The sequence below is a fragment of the Oreochromis niloticus genome, linkage group LG6 (genome assembly GCF_001858045.2).
Source record: "Oreochromis niloticus isolate F11D_XX linkage group LG6, O_niloticus_UMD_NMBU, whole genome shotgun sequence".
Lineage (NCBI taxonomy): Eukaryota > Metazoa > Chordata > Actinopteri > Cichliformes > Cichlidae > Oreochromis > Oreochromis niloticus.
The window spans coordinates 38,337,478-38,352,327 of record NC_031971.2 but is presented as its reverse complement, the minus strand read 5'-3'; the positions used below and the strand labels follow the sequence as shown (position 1 = coordinate 38,352,327).

General features: G+C 41.4%; 1 protein-coding gene across 2 annotated transcripts; it reads left to right on the top strand.

The window, feature by feature from the left end:
- Positions 1-222: 222 nt before the first annotated feature.
- Positions 223-12,355, top strand: scrn2 (secernin 2). Of its 2 annotated transcripts, XM_019359525.2 has the most exons (9): positions 568-927; positions 1,680-1,842; positions 3,247-3,428; positions 3,827-4,026; positions 7,171-7,386; positions 7,479-7,644; positions 8,602-8,782; positions 10,922-11,078; positions 11,961-12,355. In XM_019359525.2, exons 1-8 carry the CDS (start codon positions 884-886, stop codon positions 11,072-11,074), a joined length of 1,305 nt encoding a protein of 434 aa, XP_019215070.1. In that variant the 5' UTR covers positions 568-883; the 3' UTR covers positions 11,075-11,078; positions 11,961-12,355. The 2 variants fall into 2 exon arrangements, with proteins under 2 accessions (XP_019215071.1, XP_019215070.1); XM_019359526.2 differs by lacking the exons at positions 568-927; positions 11,961-12,355 and adding an exon at positions 223-492 and having other exon boundaries at positions 10,922-11,074.
- Positions 12,356-14,850: the final 2,495 nt, after the last annotated feature.

The following is a 14,850-nucleotide window of genomic DNA, read 5'->3' as shown; positions in this document are numbered from 1 at the left end:
AAGCTAAGAGGTTTGTCCGGCTCATCCTTTAAGTCACACAGACATGAGGTCATAAGTGTAGCTCAGAAGCATTTTGCATTTAATTATACTTGTTTACGGCCTTTGTTTGTATCTGAGGGAATAAATAAAAAACAAACAAACAGACTTGATTTGTTGCTTCCATGGTGGAAACAGCGGATTGTAAAAACTTGCAGTGTTTGCAGGGATTTCCTCGAAGGTGGATGTAATTATGATCGTGTTGACTGCGGGTTTGCAGATAAACAGGCGAAGGGGAGGCAGACTCATGATGAAGAGCTACCTCATCGCTCAGGCCTGCTGTGCAGCTTTGCACAGGTGTGGACTGGACTCTGTGAGACGGTGAGCTGTGCTTGTGGCCAGACGAGACGAGACCTTTAAGTACAGACCTTTGGATTTCTTCGTCACGTGACTGCTCTGTATCTACAACCTGCCTTCTCCCAGCCGGCCGTGCGCGCTCACCATAGAAAAACAAAGGTAAACATTTTCTCCAGCACCACCCGCCGCTGCTTAGCTCTACTTTACGCACTATTATCCCCAAAATTGAGCCCCACTCTCACCCCCCCGATTAAAGGTGAAAGGACACGAAGCGACAGGCGCGTCGCTGCTCCGGAGAGAGGGACGGGGAGTTGACAGTGTGGGCCTTATCTCTGAAATAAACACTGATCGCAAAGCGAGCTCCGTCACAGGCTACAGCTGCGATTAGCCGGGGCACTTTTGGCGACATTGTTTCCGGAATGTGAGCGATTCGTGGTCGCAAACGAGAGAAAAGGAGCGACAATAGAGCAACGTGGCGGCCGGATTTGTGAAGATTACAGTCAATAAAGTGCTCTGCACAAGACTGCCTCCTAATCCCTGTGTGAAAGGGATGGGCAGTGCACCGGCTGGATCTGACTTTCTGCAGAAAGCTGGGTGGGGAACGGAGAGAGCTGTTCCTCTCTGATCCACACATGCACATTATGGTTACAGCAGGGTGTAGTGCTGCAGGTCCAACACACCGTCACACTCTTATGATTTGTTTCAAATCAGCTTGTTTACATGAGGCCGTGAAGTCAGTGCTGCTCGTGGTGCATCTTTATTTCACTCCCCGCCAGGGGCGTTTACGGGATTTTTTTAGGGGTGTCACGAAGGAACGGCAGGAAATCACAATACTTGGATCAGAAAAAAGTAGAGCGTATTGAAAATATTGTGAATTCCCGTGCTCTTAATCAGATGGTATTTGGTGAAAAGGCTGCATGAGACTTTATACACGATTTTGTGTTCAATAACTGTTCAGAAAAGTGGTGAAACAAGTGTTTAACAGTACAAAAATATGCTTAAAATACTAAATATGTTAATTACTGGGTTATAATGAATGATTCATTAATGTGTGTGTCAAAGTTGGAGGTGATTTTAATCACTGCTTGAGCAGCTTTATCGCTAATAGCACAGCATCATATATTGCAGTACTTTACGCTACATTAAAACAAAGTAAAGTACCTGAGTAAATGTACCAAGTTGCTTTCCACTGCTGATTCTGTCATGTCACTCGGCATTGTAAGATTAACAGTACCAAGTCGGGTTTCTGGGTACCACAATTCTTAAGTACATGTTTGGGTCACACCCCTGTTCCCCACAGCCAGACACACTTCCTTTTTTTGTTATTTTCTGTGTCTTTGTTGCAGGATGGCAGAGCCCCCCATGTCGTGTGACTGTTTTGTTTCCTTGCCCCCTGGCTCTCGTGATGACCATGTGATTTTTGGGAAGAACTCAGACCGTCCTCGAGATGAGGTGCAAGAGGTGGTCCACTACCCTGCAGCCTCTCACCCCCCAGGCTCCATGCTGGAGGTAAAGCAGCCCAGGAAAAGCTGCTGCTGTGTTTTAAATACACTGACTGACTAATACATTTCATATGTGTTGGTTTCAAAACAACCTTTTTCAAGGCTGAAGTCTGAAGGAGGGATGTTGAATATTTACACACAGACTTAATGTGGAAACCTTTCCTGTTAATAATTTTAAGAGAAGCAACTGTTATGAAATACTTTATCCTGTTAGCTCAGCTAGGTCAGCGCAGCCAAGCTTCACATTAATGCAGTTTGTTTTTAATGAGAACCAGGGTTGATACTTGTGGTTGTAAAAACATTTACAGTCCTACAGAAGTCAGTAACAACTTTCTTGATGGGTTTCTGAGCTCAGCCACTAATTTCAGGTCATACAGAGTAAAATAAATAGATTTTAGTTAAGTAGATTTTGTGTATTTTGTTAATTTCAAAAAAGGGGATATCTTGGGTTTATTCATCGGCTGATAACTTGTGATCGATAACAACTGATGAGTGTTCGGTTTCACAGGCATTGTCATCCCTCGCTTTTCACATCCCCTTTGAAACCACAGTGAAAAAACGCTCATCACTGGGTTTCAAAACTGGTCTTCAGATACCAGTGGGTAATGGCACACTGGCTGCATCCGCCTTGTATAGTGCCTGTGCTCTGAATACATTGTTTACAGCTGTTTTCAGCTCATGAAGCAAAGTATGCATCACAGTGATCTGATGGTGCTGTGGGGTCTAATGATGTCCTTATGATAAGTTATTAAATGCATTACTGGACAGTAAAACATTAAAAAAAGAGTCCAGGTTTCTGAGAGTGTATTGCAATCCTGGTGACCCTAATGTTAAATTAGCCTTAGGATAATTTAACATGCAGATAGAATACAAATATTTTACCTTATCATTATATCCTGACAATTGCTGGATATTTAAGAGTCTGACTAAATGAGTGAGGATGTAAGTGAACCATATCTAATACTGGACTCAAGACTCAAGATGTTTATTGTCATTTCGTATGGTGTTACCCAGCCTGAAACGAAATAGTGTTTCTCACCAGCCTCTACTGTGCAATAAGCAATACAGTTTAAAAAGAATAAGTTTAAAAAGAGCAGTGAAAAGGCAGTAATGAATTGCAACAATAGTTATGGATAAATAATAGCATAAAATCTAAGTTCTAAAACAAACTCAAGTCACATTCGTTTGGATAGATAGCAGAAGGGGATGGAGTGTATGCTTGTACTGCTTTTTGTCATCGTTGATCTGAATGACCCGAAACATCTCTTTCAGATTTTGGTACAAAGATATCTCTTTCCTTTTCTTCCACTGTTATATGCCAATACATGTACGTTTGTCAGAAAATGTTGTTCATGCTCCACTGTTCATATCTGAAGCCATATTACTTTTTTTTTTTTTTTGCAATCTGCAGTGCACATACATCCAGATCCCTCAGGTGGAGCAGACCAACGCTGTGGTCCTCAGCAAACCTGCATGGATGTGGGGGGCTGAAATGGGCGCCAGTGACAAAGGGGTCTGTATTGGGAATGAGGCAGTCTGGACCCGAGAGCCCGTCGCACCGGGAGAGGCTCTGCTAGGCATGGACCTTGTCCGGTGAGCTGCTGAAACCTTTTGATATTCCTCAGAAACTTGTATGGATTAAGAACAGGATATCAATAAAGGGAAAATAATCCAGCTGCTGACTGCACCTTATTAAAGTTGGATTGCATGTATTCAGTAGAAGTACTAAGTTAATCCTCTGAGGCTTTGATCAGAAGGGTGTGTAGATTGTCACTAGCATGTTATGGCAGGTGTAGAGATGACTGTTGAAGTTACTCTGTGTAAAAATACTCAAACAGCAAGGAGAGACTCTTTAACTGAGCAGCTTTTCTCCAATACACACTTCAGAGCAGTTAAAGTGAATTCATGGTGTGTGAAACTGATCAAACACTAGATAAACAAATAGACGAAACCTGGTACACACATAACCTAGCATGGGTTCTGCTCATCAGACTGGGGCTGGAGCGTGGTGACAGTGCTCGGGCAGCGCTGACGGTGATCACCAGCCTCCTGGAGCAGCATGGCCAGGGGGGGCAGTGCAGGGAGGCTCCTGAACCCTTCAGCTACCACAACACCTTCCTCCTTGTGGACCGCAGTGAGGCCTGGGTGCTGGAGACAGCCGGGAGGCTTTGGGTGGCGCAGAAAGTCTCAGGTAAGGACGAAGGGTTGAAAAGACCAAAGAAGTAACAACTGTGAGCCAAAAGCTCAGGCTTCATGTTGCTCCAAACACTTACGTTGTTTTTCCTCCTGTATGTACACACACAGGGACCTGGTCTGAGCTATACTTTTAGTTTGTAAGGGAGAGCCAATGGGAAGAGAGTTGGCTTAAAGGGGGAGGTGCTAAAAGAGTTTGTTTCTGTGCACTCACTGCAGTATAGTGTGGCAGCCAAAAGTTACCTTATATGGATCAAAGGGATCATCCCGCTAATTTATCAGCTAATGCTAGTCAGTGTGATTAGTAAACTACATTCACAGACTGTATGGGTCCAATGTGAGGAGACACCTATTGGGTAATTAGTGCAGTAACAGACTAATAAGCATTAGATTGTTGTTCACCAGAACTAAAGTACAAATGTCTTGGTGGTCTGTACAACACAGTTAAGCATACTGTTGGTCAGATAATCCATTCAAATGCTCCAAAAGGCCTCTGTCGGGGCACCTGTTCATCAGTGCAGCCACGTCCCAAATATAGGTATCCAAGTAGATGAGTTTTAAAAAATTTCACTTTACTCAGTGTTGATATGAAGAGGTGATCATCCATAGAGATCAAAATTACTGAATGTGCTTCATTTATAACCACATTCAGCTTTTTTTTGGTTTTTATAAATGAAGCAAAGATTTTGTCTGTATGTGTTTGAAAGCAGGTGTGATTACTTAGTAACAGTAACAAGGAAGAGGATGTTTTTAAAAGTTCATGGTGTGCATGCACGAACATCTCCTTAGTGATATTTTTATAAAGCCTCTTATTGCATGCTTGCTTAAAGGACTTTATTTTAGAGGGGGGAGGGGGACAATCCTGAAACCTGTTCCCGCACAGAGACACTAAACAATGGAGCAAAGCAGCAGTAAACAACTCATCTATAATATACAAATCAGAACTACTGCAGAAGGTACAGTGATTGGATGAAATTCCTCTTTAGATTTTTAGAAAAATCTGCTCCATAGGTTAATCTCAGACAGGTAGCAACCAAATCATCTCCTAGCTATTACAGTATTGACCAGTAATACACAATAAGTTGGGGACTAACATACCTTCAGTTTACAAGGCCTCCTTTCCAAGTTCTGATCTTCGGCTCACTTTGGTTCTAAGTTTAGGCTGAAATGTGACTTTCAGTTAATTAACACACAAAAACAAAGACAGCTTTTGAAAGATAGCAGGTTTCATCCTCTGAGGATGATGAATATCTATGCATACGTCTGTCTTGACTGATTATCAGTCTGTCCTTGCTGTGCTGCTAACATGGCACAAACGTCTACAGGAGAGGTTAAACTCTGTGTGGTCTGTAGATTGCTTACAGACCACACAGAGGAGCACAGCTTAAACACTTAAACACTTGGAGGGAAAAGGGTCTCATGCTAGACTTCCTGTTTTTTCCTCTGCTTTTAACTTTTTAACCTTATATTTTAACAGTTTGCTTTTAAAACTTGTGGGCACAGAAATTTAGTTTAAATGGAGTTCTCAGGTTTGCTCCTCTGCTGGTTTCCACAGGGATGTGTGTGCTCTGTTATTTATCCTCTACACAGATGTGTGTCAAAGTATGATGATAACAGGACCATGTTAAAGTACGCAGATGAGATTGTTATTGTCAGTCAGCTCCAGGACAATGAGACCAGCTTTGGTCTACTACTCTACTTCACTGTGCTCACAAACATGAGTCAGGAAGAAGAAGGTGTGGTTGTTATTGACTCAAAGCTAAAACCTTTAGGAATACCACTGTCTAATTGCTCTGGATTGGCTATTTATTAGTTCTTATGAATTTATCTGCATTTGTAAACCATTACTGGTGGGCAGAAAAGTAAATCCTGATTTTTGATATCCCCTCAGTGCACCAGAAACCAGACTGAGCAGAAATCGGTGTGAAAAACCAGACGTCAGCTTTAGTTTTTGGGGGCAAACTGCTTTTACAAAGACAAAACCATGAGCTTTTAATAAGTCTGTCTTTGTGTTTTTTGTCTCTGGTGTTTTTTCTCTGGTTTGAGTGTACATCTTTAAACAATAGAAAGAAAGTGTTTAGCTGATTGATGTGTACCAGATTAAACGTCTCTTTACAGCAGCGTTCGATAGTAACTGTCTGGCTTGAACTTACAAGTTCAGCCACAAATTTGATAAAACAACAGTTTAAAATAGGCTGTGTTCTAGCAGACGTCCCTCAGACGAACAAGTCTTAGAAACACTACTCGGCTGGGTTAGAAGCATGTTTAATATTTTATTTTCTGGTGTTATGGATGATTGGAACTTGGTGTTTTTGTACTCTATATTACATTTTGTCAGGTGTTTGTGTTGTCTGAAATATGTGTCAGGACAGTCGACTCTTTTAGTGTAAATCATATCCTGCTGTTTTCCTCATTTCCACCTCCACGTGCTTGTTCTTGGTTTCTACTTGAGTAGCTTTGCAAGACTCAGTTTGTTTCCTCAGCTCATCTACTGTGTGAAATAAGCATTTTTAGCTGATCTTTCTCTAAGCCCACCCTGCCAGGGATACTCAAGCTTTTCCTCATGATTAGCAATAACAGGAATCCAAATTTAATTTTAGTTCCATAAAGAGAAGAATAGAATAGAATAATCTCCAAAACCTCATATTCACCCTGTTTAGGTTCTTTTTGTTTTTTTGTTTGTTTTTTAAAATTATTCTCTCTTTTTTTTTTTTCTTTGTCGACCACCTGCACCTGCAGTGACTCCAGGTGATCCCACCGCAGAGTTTTAGAACCACTTTGTTAATCTAGCTTTTTTCTGATTGGCTGCCCCTCGGCTCTGTATCATCTGTATGACATCACACAGTGCCAAGAGTAAAAAAAAAACTGTTTGTGACTGTGTGTTTGCAGCGGTCTGTGTATATAACAAACTCAAATAAAAAAAAGTAAAGTAGGTCCGTTCTTGTGATAAGACTGGCCTCCCAGCTGAAATCAGGTTCTAGCAGCTGGGAATGCATGTATGGGAATCCTCATGGAGTGATTTTTATCAGTGGAAATCAATCTGCTTTGTGTGAAACATACACACAAACAGAGCTTTTCTGGCTAAATAGGATTTCAGTTGATCCGGTGTCTCAAAATACTGCCATCTACCTGCTTCTTCCAGAGGGTGTTAAGAACATCTCCAACCAGCTCACCATTGGCAGCGAGATCTCCACAGAGCACCCGGACCTGCGGAGTGTGGCCAAGGCTCAGGGCTGGTGGGACGGCGAGGGAGAATTTAACTTCTCGCAGGTGTTTAGTCCCGAGAACCCGCCGGCCAGGATGGAGCTGGCCAAGCAGCGCTACAGGGGAGGCACGGAGTTGCTCCAGCAACACGATGGTAGGTACAGAGCTTAGGGGAGCTTAGAGCTGCTGAACATGACGATAACTTCTCTACAGAGACACTCAGCTCTCTGTCTGTCCTGCTTTCAGGATCAGTGACGGCAGAGGTGATGATGTCCATTCTGAGGGACAAACCCAGCGGCATCTGCATGGACTCTGGAGGTTTCTGCACCACAGGCAGCATGGTTTCTATCCTGCCCAGAGACACTAGTCTGCCCTGCATCCACTTCTTCACTGCCACCCCAGACCCATCCAGGTTTGCCACCTACTAAACTAAGAATTAGTCTGATTATATTCACTTAATGCTACACGAATAACCCGTTTATTCCACTATATGTTCATGTAACGATTATAGTATTGTGAGACTAGAGGTCTGGAATTCCTCATAATTGTTTATACAACTTTAGTATTAAGTAAGTTTTAGAAAAATAAATGTAACAACCAGTTAATGTTTAAAAAGCACAAAATATGAATATGTGCTGACCATTAAAAAAGACATCTAAACGGCCCTCAAGGTGGTCACTTTGTGCACCTGTGGATTAATTTTGGAAGCCTCTGTGGAAGTCTAATTCTGACCATCTGTGATCTCAAACTTTTAGAGAGCAAACATCAAGTTTACTTAAACTGAGGAGTTTTTACATAGATTTTATGCCGAGGTCTCGCAAGCATTTCACTCAACCCTCACACTTACCCAGACACACGGCCCTCGGAGGCTGGGTTTATGTTTTCTCCTGGTCTTAAAGTGGGCCACTAATAATATTAAGTTCATTAAAGCACGCTTTTTGGATACTTTTACATGGGAGTCTGTTGAGATTGGGGACAGAATCAAGTGCCCATTAGAGGACTGCAGTTTTTGCCGTTTGCATGTTTACTTTTCATTTTTCAGCTCCTGACGTTGCTCCTCACGTGCATCACAGATGGGCAAGTGCAAGTGGTGTGAGTGGGACTTCCAGTGGGCAATAAAATAGCAGAAGTGCTGGAAGCAGTTTAGAGGTGCAAAAGAGGATGATCTTGAAAGGGAGACTGAACAAATTTAAATCTTAAGCGACAGAACCTTATGAGCTCTCCTGATATGAAAGTGTGAAAAGTGTTTTCTTTCCCTTCTAATCTTTAATTTTCTACGCTCTGTATCTTCTTTGGGTTGATGGGAATTTCTGAGTCTGCGCTTTCTCTTTCCTTTTTCTCTCCCTGTCTAATCCTATCACCCTGCTAGGTCTGTATTCAAGCCTTTTATCTTCTCGGACTGTCCCACCCCAGTGCCGAGGGTGGTCTCCCCACAGTTTGGCTCGGACGACCCTGCGAGGAAGCAGCCTCGCTTTCAGAGCCAGGTGGACCGCAGACATGACCTCTACAAGGCCCATCAGGTGGCGCTCAACACCATGGAGACCAACCCGGTGGGCACTGATGGATGACCTAGGTCAATGATAGTCCTGTGCAGATAATGGCAGTGCATGAAGTTCCGGTTCATTGAGTAAACACACACAGCAGGATCACTTTTTATTTGTTTTCGTTAAAGAGTCGATCTGGATGAGTTGCTGCTGATAAATTACAGGCGAGTTGCACAACCCAGAGAAGACACTCCCAGTGCAGAGCCAAACACAACAGCACCTCACAGATGGTGCAGACAAGACACATGGCATCAGTGCAGACTAAACATAAACACACTACAAGTGCACATTCAAAGCCAAAGAGCAGGGTTTCAAACTGTGACACCAGAGAACTTCCAAACAGTTTTTCCATTTAGACATTTTAGCTGATTTCCTGTCTGGCGTTATGTGCGTGATTACAAGCTGAACTGCAAGTCAGAGGAAGGTCAGCGCCCTGTTTGGGCTGAAATTTTGGCCCGGGACAAAATGAGCATACAAAATGTTTTTGTAGCTTTGCTAATGTTAGCTATCAAAAGCTGCTCATTACACCAAATAAGTGTTGTTTCCTTTTTTTACTCATGACTTCAACTTTTCTTTTGTAGTTTGAGGAAACAGTTTTTTCTCTTTAAAAAGTGACAAAGCCCGCCTTTAAAATTGGTCTGTTCGAATGTGGAAACAGTAGGACAATGATCCAGAAGATGAAGAATTCAATGGAAATTACTCAGCATGGATCTATTAAGTATTTGCATATTTTCTGTTATATTTAATATTAAAATGGCCAAAGTTTTAGTTTTCTTTTTTTTTGTTTTTAACTCTTGACTCTGTATAACATCATAGAGAGTGGATATCCCTTATATCAGCGGATACCCAACCCACCCAATGGTCCGTGAGTCGTTTGGTACCGGGCCGCGAGAGTTGAGGCTCAGGTGTGAAATTCATGGTTTTCAGGGTTTTTATCGTTAACTCGGTTTCCCTGGGTCTTTTCCCGTGTGTGAATAAATCCTTTTTTTCCCCCTTTTTTTATCCTTGACACCATAAAGGCCGGTCCGTGAAAATATTGTCGGACATAGCCCGGTCCGTGGCGCAAAAAAGGTTGGGGACTTATATGGTCATCAGCTCTGGCTGTGCATTTCAGTTTAGTTTTTATTGGTATCTTGCGAAAATTTTCCAAACTTCTGTTATTCTGCAAACTCTCCTTCATGATATTAGATATCGTGACGGTCTGTTGCTACCATAGTTTACTGGTTTCTACATTTTTGTCAAGTGCAGATTTGACAAATATCTGCACTTGCAGTTTTTATGAAAACTAAACAGTCGTGTCGAGGTCTCAGGAAACATTTGTAGCTAACAAAAATGTTTTTTCATACTTGTGTTAGTTTTTCCTTTATTATTAGTTAACTAAAGTATATTCAAACTTTTTTTTTTTTGGAAGGTAAAGCCAATCAGGAAAGTTCAGTTTAAAGGGAGGTCATCTTAATGGGGGTGGAGCTAAAATAGCTTTGTTTAGCTTGTCTAAAGCCTGTTCAGTATAAGACATGATACAAGCTACTCTACTAGAGTCCAACAATGAAACAGAGCAGGAAATAAGTTGTAAGACTCCTTTTAACCAAACAGACTCTCCTCTGGCTTTACTCGCTGACCTCTCGCTGGACTTCACACAGTATTCATCAGCAGTGCACCTTCCTCCACTAACTCAGAGACTCAGTTCTCTTATAATTCATTGAATATAACTTACTGGATCCTTTGTCACTCTTTCAAACGTCGTTTGATGGTTGATTGGATGTTGGTGTAAATATTTTGTCATTTCACATTTGTACAGAGCACTGATTTTTTTCTTGTTGTTATTGTAAAATGTAAATACGCCACAAGAGTGAGTGCAAAGTGCATTTTGTACACTACAGTGGGATTTGGCTAAAGAAAAGCAGGTCTTTAGTTGCAGTTATTCAGACTGCATCTCCCACCATAGACGTGGGGTTGTATTGGATTCAGGACTGTTTTCAGCAGGATCTGACTCCTTTTTTAGAATCTGACTGAAGCTTATGATGATGAAAGACGCATCGATTTAGGAGGAGAAAGTGGGATATATTACAGCTTTGTATGATCTAACCTGGGTGTTACAGTTATTCTCATGGCATCTCTGTGGTTTTTCTCTCTGTTCTGTCTCAGGATGAAGGTCTAACTGTCTACAACATTTTAAGGGACCTGGAGTCTCAGTGTCTGAGCGAGATCGCAGCCATGCTCAGCGGAGAGATACCCGGAGAGGAACTGGGAGACTTATTTTTTGATTGCGTGGACACTGAGATTAAGTTCTACCAGTGAGGAGGTGGGAGGCTGCAGGGATGTATTTAGTGTTGTATGATGTGCATGAATGAGCTTTAGGCTGGGATTATATTGTGAATGCATGCTGTCTTAATATATTCTTTTTAAACCAAATTTAACATGTATATGCAGGGTTTTTTAAACATGCATGACCTGCTACAAAAGGTGATTTCTTTCATTTCTGCAGACAGTTAGGTCCATAAGTACTCGGATAATGCCACAATTTTGGGGAATTTATCATTGGAATAAGAAGAGAAGAGGCCTCACTTACCATAAAATTTACCTGTCATTCAATTGCCAGTTACTTTTGAACCCCTGAAAATGGCGGGCTAAAAATGGCCGTAATTCCCAAACAGTTCATGCAATAGTTTTGTTGAACATGTTGAATTAAAGATAAAAGTCTGCACATCTTGTTTATTTGATTTATGTACAAAGAAAAACTTGGAATGACCTTCAGATTAGAAATAATTATCACTGGAGAGTATTTACAAGAAATTCTGGCTCCTTGAAAGTAAAATATAAAGACATGAAGGGTGGCTCAGGACTTTTGCACAGTACTACATATTCAGTTAAGTAAAGTGGACACATCTTACCATAATCATATAGTCTGCAGTGGTTAAAATGTAATTTAAGGTATTGAGATTTAATTTGATCATTTTTAAATCCTGTTTTTGATGAAAGCAGAAATTCTTTGACAGCGCCGTGAAGGTCAAACACGAACACAAAGCTTTTCATTTAGGAGGAGATATAAAAGGTCAAAGAACTCAGAGGTTGTGATTCCTACTTATTGAAATATCCTCCTGTTAAAGTGGGATTTGCTGCTTTGCTCACAGCAAAGCTAATTAAGCTCCTAACATGTGCTGTGTTTCATGGTTCTCTGTTACAGCGCCCTCAGGTGGATACTCTTTGTGCTCACAGAGTGGCAGGAGACGGCCCTGGGACTGTTGCAGACTCCAGCGTTTCTCGTGTTGGCTTCCGCCTCACTTCCGCACCGCACATCTCTGTCCCCATTCTATCCTTAACACAGACTAAATGTCTTAACAGCACATGTGATTGGAGCATATTTATCATCCATGTCGCCCAGGGAGCAATGACTGCACCTCATTAGTGAGAAATATGATGTAGACTACACAGGCGCCTATGTAGAGCTGTGTGACGTTGCACAAATACTGTGAGTACGGCATTCGTTTAACTTTTTGTTTCATGTTGCAAATGAACGGGTTGTCATTTGTTTGATGGCTCCCTGTAGGGAAGGATATAATAAAGTTAATAAAGTCCTGAGTGTGTTGTAAGCTTTTTGGTCACATTTGCACTAATGGTGGGTCTGCCTGGACGGTCAGCAAGGGCTGAGCTGAAGGAGGGTTTGGTTGCGCAATAAAAACTCTGCTGAAGTCAGCAAAGCTGCATTAGCTGAAAGTGAAGTGAAAACAAAGATTAAAATATAAATTTGTGTCAAAAAAACACAAATCTGCAATTATAATATGGTGATCTATCTCTAATGTACTTCTCATTAAAACAAAATGTATCGCTTTGTTCTAGCACAATATTATTGGGATGTTGGATGCTGCATGAAATATTTTAGATATTGCAATTTAACTCAATGTTCTATTGTGAATATGTAAATTCACTGTGTGTGTGTGTGTGTGTGTGTGTGTGTGTGTGTGCAACAGTCTTTGCCACCATCTAGTGGTTGATTGGATTTACTGCAATCAAGTTCACTCCACGTTTAACAAGATAAGAGGTTGGCAACCTTCACTGCCAAAAAAAATATGGAGCCACAAATCATAATTAAGTGTTATAATGAGGGTGATGTTATAAAGAGCATTAGGATAAATGAGCCTATCAGCATTATGGGTGTAAATATTTGAAGTGTTTAACCACATCTGACTGCCTTCCAGTGGTCTGTTTATAAATGACAGTAATCCCATGTTTTCTTACATTTATGAATTTATAAAACTAAAACAACCACAATTAAATTGAATAATTAAATTAAAAGATATTTTGCTTCTTTTAAAATATGCTTTTATTACTAACAAAAATGAAAAGCAGAGAAGGAGGAAAATCTGTGCTCCAAAACAGAGCCAATTTGAATCCTATGTGTTTATACAAACATATAAAACTAAAAATAACATATGCTGTGGCGCACAAATAAAAACTTTTTGTTAATTCAATATACTGGTGACACATGTTATTGTTATTAAATGTAAAGAATCACAACAATGATAAATAACAATGATAAATAATACATATATATATATATATATATATATATATATATATATATATATACATATACATATATATATATATATATATATATACATATACATATATATACATATATATATATATATATATACATATATATATATATATATATATGACAATGTGTCCTGACTACCTGGCCTTCTTGGATGGGGTGCTGGAAGGTGTCCCATCTGGGAACTCCTGGAGGGGCAGTCTACTCCAGTGCTGCTTTGGTATCGGACTTCTGTGATAGGATTCCTGTAACAAATACATGTTCAAGCATACAGGTATCCCTAAGTGCGCTTGACAACAGGACCTCTAGGTTGTGGGTTGACACATATATATTGAGGGTGCGCTCCGAGACCTATCTGGGAGATCTTCTCCAGAAGAACTTTGACAGCAGGATGGCTGTAGACATAAGTGAAAATAGTAAAAAATACTAAATGTTCCACACTTCTGCTGAGGTGACTCAAGCAGCAGCTGTAAGGTGATTCCTTTGACTGAACAGCTGACATCAAAGGTGAAACGGAAGAGTGACTGGCCTTTTGATCTCCTGTGGCAGGCCGAAAGCAAAAGCAGTTCTGACAGTAGCTAAAGCAAAAAACTCAAGCATGGGAGCAGTTTGGCAATGGAGCAAGACTCCTTAAAGATCTTTGATGCTGCTTCCCCAGCAGATCACAGGGAAATATAATGCTCTCACCACAACTGAGTGGTAGAAAGTCTCAGTGTCATTTACCTGCACACACTGAAGGGTCTCGGCTTCCCTAGGAACAGAGTTTGCTTATTCACTTTTGTGTGCCAACTTCCAGTTCAGCCTGCTGTTGATGTGGATGCCTTGGTTTTGTCCTTTGGGGCAACTATGGCTCACGAGCTAGAGTGGGAAGTGTACTAATTGGAAGGTCAGGGGTTCAATCTCCTCCAGGCCCTCCAGGTCAAAGTACTCTTGGCCAGAATGTTGAGTTAACCATCCATCCATCCATTCGCTTCCGCTTATCCTTTCCAGGGTCGCGGGGGCGCTGGAGCCTATCCCAGCTGTCATAGGGCGAGAGGCGGGGTACACCCTGGACAGGTCACCAGTCTGTCGCAGGGCCAACACACAGGGACAGACAACCATTCACGCTCACATTCACTCACACATTCACACCTAGTGACAATTTGGATTATCCAATTAACCTATCCCCTCAAACTGCATGTCTTTGGACAGTGGGAGGAAGCCGGAGTACCCGGAGGGAACCCACGCAAACACGGGGAGAACATGCAAACTCCACACAGAAAGACCCTGGCCTGATGGTGGAATTGAACTCAGGACCTTCTTGCTGTGCGGCAACAGTGCTAGCCACCGTGCCACCGTGCTGCCGTGTTAGATAAGACAATATTAGATAAATGCTAGATAGAATAAAGTGTGTGATTGGGTGAACGAGGCTTGAGGCTTTGAGTGCTCAGTTAAAGTAGAAAAGCACTTTATATGGCTTAATGTAGCTGTTCTCTTCCCTGCATATGAAGTTAATCACCATCTCTCCAATCTTTCA

Excerpts from the sequence above, each read along its gene's own strand:
- scrn2 (XM_019359525.2), top strand. The coding sequence starts at position 884 with ATGGGCAGTGCACCGGCTGGATCTGACTTTCTGCAGAAAGCTGG. Across the intron at positions 928-1,679 it reads GACTTTCTGCAGAAAGCTGG|GATGGCAGAGCCCCCCATGT; the intron begins GTGGGGAACGGA and ends TCTTTGTTGCAG. Across the intron at positions 4,027-7,170 it reads GGTGGCGCAGAAAGTCTCAG|AGGGTGTTAAGAACATCTCC; the intron begins GTAAGGACGAAG and ends TGCTTCTTCCAG.